This window comes from Corvus brachyrhynchos, unplaced genomic scaffold, assembly GCF_000691975.1.
Source record: "Corvus brachyrhynchos isolate BGI_N302 unplaced genomic scaffold, ASM69197v1 scaffold407, whole genome shotgun sequence".
In the NCBI taxonomy this organism is placed as follows: domain Eukaryota; kingdom Metazoa; phylum Chordata; class Aves; order Passeriformes; family Corvidae; genus Corvus; species Corvus brachyrhynchos.
This window is the reverse complement of record NW_008239056.1, coordinates 1,470,418-1,479,068: the sequence shown is the minus strand read 5'-3', so window position 1 is coordinate 1,479,068 and position 8,651 is coordinate 1,470,418. Positions and strand designations below refer to the sequence as shown.

General features: G+C 43.5%; 2 protein-coding genes across 2 annotated transcripts in view; both read left to right on the top strand.

The window, feature by feature from the left end:
- DDX5 (DEAD-box helicase 5) overlaps window positions 1–6,757 on the top strand; it is a 10,113-nt gene extending 3,356 nt beyond the window's left edge. The window contains exons 2-13 of the mRNA XM_017739145.1: window positions 658–823; window positions 971–1,067; window positions 1,152–1,285; window positions 1,409–1,474; window positions 1,919–2,060; window positions 2,138–2,298; window positions 2,455–2,627; window positions 2,811–2,921; window positions 3,124–3,185; window positions 3,262–3,321; window positions 4,569–4,793; window positions 5,333–6,757. Coding sequence (XP_017594634.1) covers window positions 1,160–1,285; window positions 1,409–1,474; window positions 1,919–2,060; window positions 2,138–2,298; window positions 2,455–2,627; window positions 2,811–2,921; window positions 3,124–3,185; window positions 3,262–3,321; window positions 4,569–4,793; window positions 5,333–5,718 — 1,512 coding nt within the window. The 5' untranslated portion in view covers window positions 658–823; window positions 971–1,067; window positions 1,152–1,159 and the 3' untranslated portion in view covers window positions 5,719–6,757. The remainder of the gene's footprint in view (window positions 1–657; window positions 824–970; window positions 1,068–1,151; window positions 1,286–1,408; window positions 1,475–1,918; window positions 2,061–2,137; window positions 2,299–2,454; window positions 2,628–2,810; window positions 2,922–3,123; window positions 3,186–3,261; window positions 3,322–4,568; window positions 4,794–5,332) is intronic.
- A 1,114-nt stretch (window positions 6,758–7,871) lies between these two features.
- The window catches only part of POLG2 (DNA polymerase gamma 2, accessory subunit), a 7,008-nt gene continuing 6,228 nt past the window's right edge, over window positions 7,872–8,651 (top strand). Inside the window, exon 1 of the mRNA XM_008637596.2 lies at window positions 7,872–7,928. Coding sequence (XP_008635818.1) covers window positions 7,872–7,928 — 57 coding nt within the window. The remainder of the gene's footprint in view (window positions 7,929–8,651) is intronic.

The following is an 8,651-nucleotide window of genomic DNA, read 5'->3' as shown; positions in this document are numbered from 1 at the left end:
ACTCGGGGAGCGCTGTGTTGTGCTGGGAAGGATCGTTCCCAGCGCCCGCCCGGCCAAAACCGGGAAGCGATCGGGGCGGGGGAGGGGGCCCCGTACTCGGATCCAGCGCATGGCTTAGCGCGGCTCTAAGCTGCGCTTCGGGGCTTTCGAGATCCGCCTTATCGGAACAGAGGGACCGAACCTAAAATGCTAATAAAGCGCATGGCCTCATAAAATATCTTTGTAAAAAGAAGTTTGTTTCCTGGGACATAAAAGAAACGGTTTACGGGAAAGTTATACGGAAGGTTTTGTAACTGCCCCTGCCTGCTTTCAACAATAGGAGTGTCGCTGGGATGGGAAACCATTTTGATTACGGGGTAGTGCCAAGGTTTTAATGCCTTACTTTGCTTGTTGTAACTTGCTGTTCGATTGCATTGTATGGAAGTGGGAAAGACATATTGCCTTAGCTTTTGAGTAAGAATTGTGGCGAGGCAGATTATGGCGTCTACAGCCTAAAGTATGGTTTTCAAAGTTCTAGTGTCCTGAAAATTAAGTAGGTAGAGTTTATACATCTGAATTGTGGAGTTAACGGGTGGACTGCAAAGATGGTGGTTAAACTGTTCAGGAAGAGGACCAAAATGTTTCTCTTGCATTCTATGTTATGTTCTTTTTCCCTAGGTTTGGAGCCCCTCGTTTTGGAGGAAGTAGAGGTGGACCTCTCTCTGGGAAGAAATTTGGAAACCCTGGGGAGAAACTTACAAAAAAAAAATGGAACTTAGATGAGCTGCCCAAATTTGAGAAGAACTTCTACCAAGAACATCCGGATGTAGTTAGACGTACTGCGGTACGTACCTGATATGGCTTGAGCAAAAGTAAACAGAAAGTGCAAACACATTGAGGGTCATGGGGCCCAGCAGGCACAGTTGGGGTCATTTAAAATACAACTTTTGTATCAAAGTATATTTCCAATAATGGGTGTTTTGTTTTGCAGCAAGAAGTTGAACAGTACAGAGCAAGCAAAGAGGTCACAGTTAGGGGCCATAACTGTCCAAAACCAATTATCAACTTTTATGAAGCAAACTTCCCTGGTAAGTGAAGACCAGCTTATTGGTTGTTCTTCAGGCTGGATTAGGGCAGCATCTGAATTCATGCGTTTAAATTTTCTCTTCAAGCAAATGTTATGGAAGTAATTCAGAGGCAGAACTTCACTGAACCAACTGCTATTCAAGCACAAGGTTGGCCTGTTGCATTGAGTGGATTGGATATGGTCGGAGTGGCACAGACTGGATCAGGGAAAACACTCTCTGTAAGTTTTGATTATAGCCTGGAATACTGCTGGATTTACAGCAGTGACAGTGTGGCCTGGCTTAGTGCAGGGGGAGCACTACTGGAAAGAGAGTATAATGAGATTTTTCTTTTTTCCAAACAGTACTTACTGCCTGCTATTGTGCATATAAATCATCAGCCATTCCTGGAGCGAGGAGATGGACCTATTGTGAGTATTCCTAAGTGAAAGGGGATTTTAATTTCTAGAGAATGTTGATTGTGTATTACAAGTACCAGTTGTCCATGCTCATTAGAGTGCGTAGCTGCATTCTGTTTTTCTGTATGAATAAAGTGATTCCCTGTTGGGGTACTCTCCCAACCAGATTCTATAAGCTCTGATTGGATTGTCCTTAAAATAGTACAGAACAGGGAGAGATGTTTGGTTTTTGGGTTACATTTTGGAAATTGCTATTCCGTGGAAGCTAGTGACTTCCAGGTATCTTTCACATGTTAGGTCAGTGGTGGCCGTTGAGATGCCAGGTAACTTGGTTTGCTGGTTTGGCTACTTAAATCTACTTCAGTCAATCTGGCACTGAACTTTCCACTCAAAATTATTGTCAGACTAGGACTTTCCAAAGGATATTGAGCTTAAAGCTGGGCATCCTATTTCTAGTGTCTTGTGCTGGCACCAACCCGTGAACTGGCCCAACAAGTGCAGCAGGTGGCTGCTGAATACAGCAGAGCGTGTCGTTTGAAGTCCACATGTATTTATGGAGGTGCTCCAAAGGGACCACAAATCCGTGACCTGGAAAGAGGTATGGATCAGCCTTGGTGCATCCCTGTCTGAGGCAATGTGGAAACTGCTTCAGCTGACAGGACTGCTTGGTTTTAGGTGTGGAAATCTGTATTGCAACACCTGGAAGACTTATAGACTTCTTAGAAGCTGGAAAGACCAATCTCAGGAGGTGTACTTACCTTGTCCTTGATGAAGCTGACAGGATGCTTGACATGGGATTTGAACCTCAGATCAGAAAAATTGTGGATCAGATAAGAGTGAGTATAAATAGTTCATGCATTTATCACTATAGCAAGTACAAACTATTGCTACTACCCTTATTAAAGCAAGGGCAGTGCAAGCCTGGGTAGTTTTGGTTGGGCATTTAACTTCACCCTATACTGATCTTCTATTGACCTGATCTTCTTCTCCAGCCTGACAGGCAGACTCTGATGTGGAGTGCCACATGGCCTAAGGAAGTGAGGCAGCTGGCCGAAGATTTCTTGAAAGAATATGTGCACATCAACATCGGTGCACTGGAACTGAGTGCAAACCACAACATTCTTCAGATTGTGGATGTGTGTCATGATGTCGAGAAAGATGACAAGTAAGTAGTCCTTGGGGTAAAGCATTCTGTGTTTTCTGTCAGTTTTGCTTTATGAACTGTGAAATGAATGTCTTGTCTTGATGGATTTTTTTGACATCAGTCTGAAGACAAAGGCAAGAAATTAGTTTAAACTTGTACAGTACAAATCGGTCTAAGCTCTAAGCAAAATATCTTCATTAATAGGCTTATTCGTTTGATGGAAGAAATCATGAGTGAGAAGGAAAACAAAACAATTGTTTTTGTGGAAACCAAAAGGCGTTGTGATGATCTTACCAGAAAAATGAGGAGAGATGGGTGAGTAATAGCCGAGATTTCACTAAGCAACCCTAGTAGTCTTGGGTGTGTTCTTGACACAACAGTTAAGAATCAAAACTGTCACAGAGTGACACCAGCTGTCAGTTGCAATGCTGAGACTGGAATTTGCCAGTAGGCCTATCTTTGGCTAATGAAGCCACTGATGGAGTGTTCCTGGGTCAATGAAGTTCTGTGTTTTCAGGTGGCCAGCGATGGGTATTCATGGTGATAAAAGTCAGCAGGAGCGGGACTGGGTTCTAAATGGTGAGTTTCAGCAATTTCTGCAAGCATCTGATGTGTGCTATTTAAGGAAAAAACTGATTCACTTCTTGTGTTACAGAATTCAAACATGGAAAAGCACCAATCCTGATTGCTACAGATGTTGCATCCAGAGGTCTAGGTTAGTAAAACTCAGTAATGCCAGTTGCCCAAAGCTTTTAAAGAAAGTCTATTGCTTTCTTTAACCTCTGCATTTTTCTAAGTTTTCTTCACATAAAGGTGCAGTCTTTGTGGCAAGGCCTAGGCATGACAATCGGAGGACTCGAGGGGGATGGAGGACTAGTGGAAATGATCGGCTGGCTGCTTCCAGTCAAATAGAGAGGTGAAAGCTGAGAGCATTGTGTGCCAGTAATCTTCAAAAGGCAAAGATCATCCTTTAAACTACTACCCCATAAACTGTTCTCTCATGAAATAAGCAGTTTCATTCACAGTTCACTTTGCCCTGGTATTTCTCTTCTCTCCATGCTTTGCATGATTTGCCATGGTGCAGTACTGTTAGTTTTGTGCATACTGTCTGCTGTGATCTGTGGGTCTTTGAATTTCAGTGAGTTTTTTGAAATGTTGAAGAACGTAATTTTAAACTTCAATGTTCAATGAAATTTTTTTCAACCATGAAATGGAGAGAGCAGCTTTAAAATGTACTAAGCCTTGTACAAATTGGTGAGTACTGGCACATGAAATCTGAGAAAAAAAGTCCACCTCTCACTTTAACAAGTGGGGCAGGAAAGCAATGGCTTTTCAATGCCTTTGAAAGTCGAAGTTCCTCCACCTATACGTAGTCGTCATGTCGAGACCTGCCAGAGAGAGACACATTCTCAAGTGAACCCTGGCTTCTTGGAAGCGCTTGCCTAGACGAGACACAGTGCATAAAAACAACTTGGTGACTTTGGGGGGACAGGTATGTTTTTCTTGCAGCTGCGGTTCAAAGGTCTTGGCAAGACGAGCAGTGTGGCCCCTTTTTTTTGAGCTTCTAATGAGTGTGTATGTGAAGGACCTTGTATGTTTTTACTCTAAGGTCCTCAAATGAGCACATGAAGAGGCTGCTGTGAGCTTTAGTGGCCCTACTGCAAGAAGCTTTCAGATGTCACTTGATGATTTGTAAAGGGGACTCTTGAGTTGGGAATGACAAGCAAATGCACACTCCTTATGGTAAGGTTTTGGATCACAGGGTGGGTGATGAGAACGGGATCAAGATGGAGTGTGCGTAACTTTTCCACAATACTCTTGCAGAAATGGATGATTCTAACACTGTTCTTTGCAGCCATTATTCCTTTTAAAATACTCTTATCTAATGTTTATCTTCGATTTGGCTGTTGTGGTGTGCAAAACTTTGTACCTCGCTTTTTGCCACACTGCAACACTTTACAGATGTGGAAGATGTGAAATTTGTCATCAATTATGACTACCCTAACTCCTCAGAGGACTATATCCACCGAATTGGACGAACTGCCCGCAGTACCAAAACAGGCACAGCATACACATTCTTTACTCCTAACAATATTAAGCAAGTAAATGACCTCATCTCTGTGCTTCGGGAGGCTAATCAAGCCATCAACCCCAAATTGCTTCAGCTGATTGAAGACAGAGGTTCAGGTATGTGCCGTTACTGATCTCCGTGCATAGCTTTCCTCTCAGAACAAAATGGAAACTCTGAATTCCACCTTCAGCCTCTCTCCAAAATGAATGTGGAAGGTGGTTTAGCTACCAGTTACGGTGACCTCAGAAGGTATTTATTAACACAAAAGCCAAAAAACAGCACCCAAATGCTCCCAGCCTATGCTTGTGGTGCACCAATGGCTAGGGCAGGCCAAAGAGGCACATCTTATTTGCCCTGAAATAAAACACTCATGGACTTAGTTTTGTGGCTTTGTCTCCTATGGCCTGGAAAGAGAGATGGACCCAAGTGTCCTGCTGGCAGGGTAGAAGTCACTTTTTGCCTTGATGCTTCTACTTGTGTTACTGGGGAGAGTGTGTGGCTCCTGAAAGGTTAGACAGCTTTATCTAACTGGAGTCCAGTGAGCACCTGGGAAGCTTTTATAGTAGGTTTGAATTGCTGGGACAGAAAATAAATCGTGCTTAACTGAACTTAAGAGCCTTTATAATGCACATAACTGTCTTGTCTCTTTCACTAGGTCGTTCCCGAGGTGACCGACGTGACAGATACTCTGCGGGCAAAAGGGGTGGATTTAGTAGTTTTAGAGAGAGGGAGAACTTTGAGAGAACCTATGGTGCGCTAGGCAAGAGAGACTTTGGAGCAAAAACCCAAAATGGGGCTTACAGCGCCCAGAGTTTCAGCAATGGAACTCCCTTTGGGAATGGCTTTGCAGCTGCAGGCATGCAGGCTGGCTTCAGGGCCGGTGGTAACCCCGCAGGAGCGTACCAGAACGGCTATGAGCAGCAGTATGGCAGTAACATTGCCAACATGCACAATGGCATGAACCAGCAGCAGTATGCCTATCCTGCCACTGGTGCTGCTCCTATGATAGGTTACCCCATGCCCACAAGTTATTCTCAATAACTTAGTGTATTTAAATGTCTCAGTTTTTCATAATTGCTCTTTATATTGTGTGTTATCAAAACAGGATAGTTATTTAAGAAATGGGAAATGCAGAAATGACTGCAGTGCAGCAGTAATTATGGTGCACTTTTTCGCTATTTAAGTTGAATATTTCTCTACATTCCTGAAACAATTTTTAGTTTTTTGTACTAGAAAATGCAGACAGTGTTTTCAAAGTAAATGTACAGTGATTTGAAATACAGTAACAGAAGGCAGTGCATGGCCTTCCAATAAAGGTATTTGAAGACCGATTTTTCTTTCAGATGACGATTTTCTCAACATGTGCACAACTTTACATTAACAAAATGTCAAAATGTTTTTATATTAAATTCTAGAAAGGTTTCTCAACTGTGTCTGATTATCAAACATTTAAGCTTATACAAATACCGGCCTTGCCTTGATGGGGCTAGATTGCTTAGCATGGCAGGCTCCGCTTCGATGGGGAAGAAAATTAAAGCTGGCTTCTAAGAAAGTATTGAAAACAGTGTTCTTCCTTGTCTCACTAGTGTAGGGCCAGTTCTTGGAAAAGATCAAAACTCTGTAGTGGTGTTGCTAATGAGCTGCTACAAGCGTAGGAAGCTTCTGCAGCACCGTAACCGTCGCCTTCACATGAGCATATGTGCAGACCAGGCTTGAGTGTTGTGTACCCACAGCTGCCAGGCGTTGTGAGTTAGCATGCAGGCTTCTGAGCTTCAGAGAAACGGGAAGATCTTAGTATTAAAACTTCAAATTATACTTAAAACTGGTATTGAGCAGTGATTTCTTTACGGAGGTGGTGGGAGGGAAGTGGGCTGTTGATGTATGATGATGCCTCATGTATTTTTTTTTTTTTTAAAGACTTCTAGTATGTGTAAATGGCTCTCAAATTTCAAAGTACTGCCCATGCTGAGTGAAGCAACAGCAGTTCCTTGATAAGCAAAACTGGAATAATAGTTTATCCTGGGGTTTAAAGTGCTTAATGCTTTCAAGCAGAGTGTATTAAAATTCCTGTTAATACTAACTTTCAGTTCCTCCCTCTTGTTTATCAGTAACAGTGATGAGTTTTAAGTTCACCACTTCATGTGTTCAAAGTTGGATCTTGAAATCTACAAGGTTCATTTTAGGTTATTTTGAACCTGAGTAAGACTTTAGAGATGTCTTAACTTTATGCACTTAACTTTTTGCTTACTCCGTGCTCAGCCCTTGATTACTGTTTCCCTCCAAGGCTGAGCTTGTGATGTTCTGTAATGCCGTCTAATCTGCTTCTTAATTATTTCCTCCTTTGTGATATTCTATCACTTTGACAGTATTTTGTGGTCATTCACTGCTGCTATGAGAACTTCAGCTGGAGCCTTTAAGTTACCCCACTGCAGTCTAAAACTGCAGGTGGCAATGTTATTTTGGTTTGGGTTTTTTTGTTGGTTTTTTTTTTTTTTTTTTTTTGTTGTTGGTTTGTTTTTGTTTGGTTTTTTTTGTCGGTTTGGGGTTTTTTTGGGAGGGGGGTTTAGGGTGGTTTTTTTTTTCTTATATGCTTTGAAACATTGCTCAGTGTCACCAGGAGTGAAAAGGAAGCAGATTAGTAGATTACTTACCACTGAAGTATGACTTAATTCCTAAATTTCCAGGTCAGTTGCATGAAGCAAAATGCGTTAAAAAGCTTATTTTTGTTTTAAAAACTTCAATGTAAACGAGTTCTTCTAGTATTAAAAGTACATGTAGATCTTGTGAATTAAAATTGAGAGATGAGAGGCTTTTAACAGTGATGCAAAACCTAAATGGGCAGGTGCCTTCCTCCTTGTGTTTTGTACTCTTTCCAAATGACCCTGTGCCTTGGGCAGTGTTTCCAGAGGGGGGAAATGTACCGTTTGCACATAAAATGATAAAAAGACGACCTCTACTAAGCAGCTTTGATATCACTGCCGCTGCTATTCCGGCAGAATTGAGCTCATGGCAAATCTGCCTTCGATCTATAATTCCCTCCAATCCTTGTGCAGGCAGGAGTAGCAACTCCTGCAGCTGACCCAGTGCCCTAATAACGCGTCTCGTTGTTCCCGGGCCCGGGGGAGAGGGCCGCACCGCCCGAACCGGCGCGGGGATTATTCCAGCCCGAGCTTGTCATGACTGCGGCTCGCGGAATGGTTCCTGCCTCACGCCCCGCCTCCTGGCGCCGCTACAAACTCGTGATGCAGCGGGTATGGAAATTTCCACTGCGCTGTGTGCGCTCTGCCAGCGCGAACCCGAGCAGCCGAGGGGCCTCGCCCGCGCTCTTGGCAGCCTTGGCTTGAGCTTTGCCTTCTGCCTTTATGTGCCTCGGACTTGCTGCTGCCCTTATGGGCTCCGGAGGGGCTTTTCCCCAGGAATGTTCCCGCGACAGTGAGGGCAGGGTCTGTCCTCTTGCCCCCCTCCCAGTTCCCCAGTTCCGGGGAGTTCTGGACGTCCCCCTCCGACAGGGGCAGGCCAGATGTGACCCCTGGCACGTGCGGCCTTGTTGCCGATTTTGGGAGCTCTCTCAACGAGTTTGGTTTATAAAAGAGAAATTGTTTATTCTGCGCGGGGCTCAAGGTTGCTTCCACGTATCAAGCACACCAAGGGGTAAAAAGTTACTTTTTTTTTATTCAGTAAAATGTACACGAACCCACCTATCTAATGCACGTTCTCCGCCTACCTAATGTATGTCTGTGTGATCTGATCTTACCCAATGCTTGAAACGAAAAGTTCCTTTATTAAGCAACTTCTATTGTAGAAGTTACCTAATTAGTTATGTTTACAAAAGGGGAGAAAATTCAGGTTCATGACATCAATTTCCTTTGCAGAAGTTATCTGAGGCTATCATTACGGTTATAAAAGGTGAGAAGATTCAGCCTGGGGACAGAAAATTCACCTCGGACGGTCCCTGAACTGCGGCCCGGGGTCCC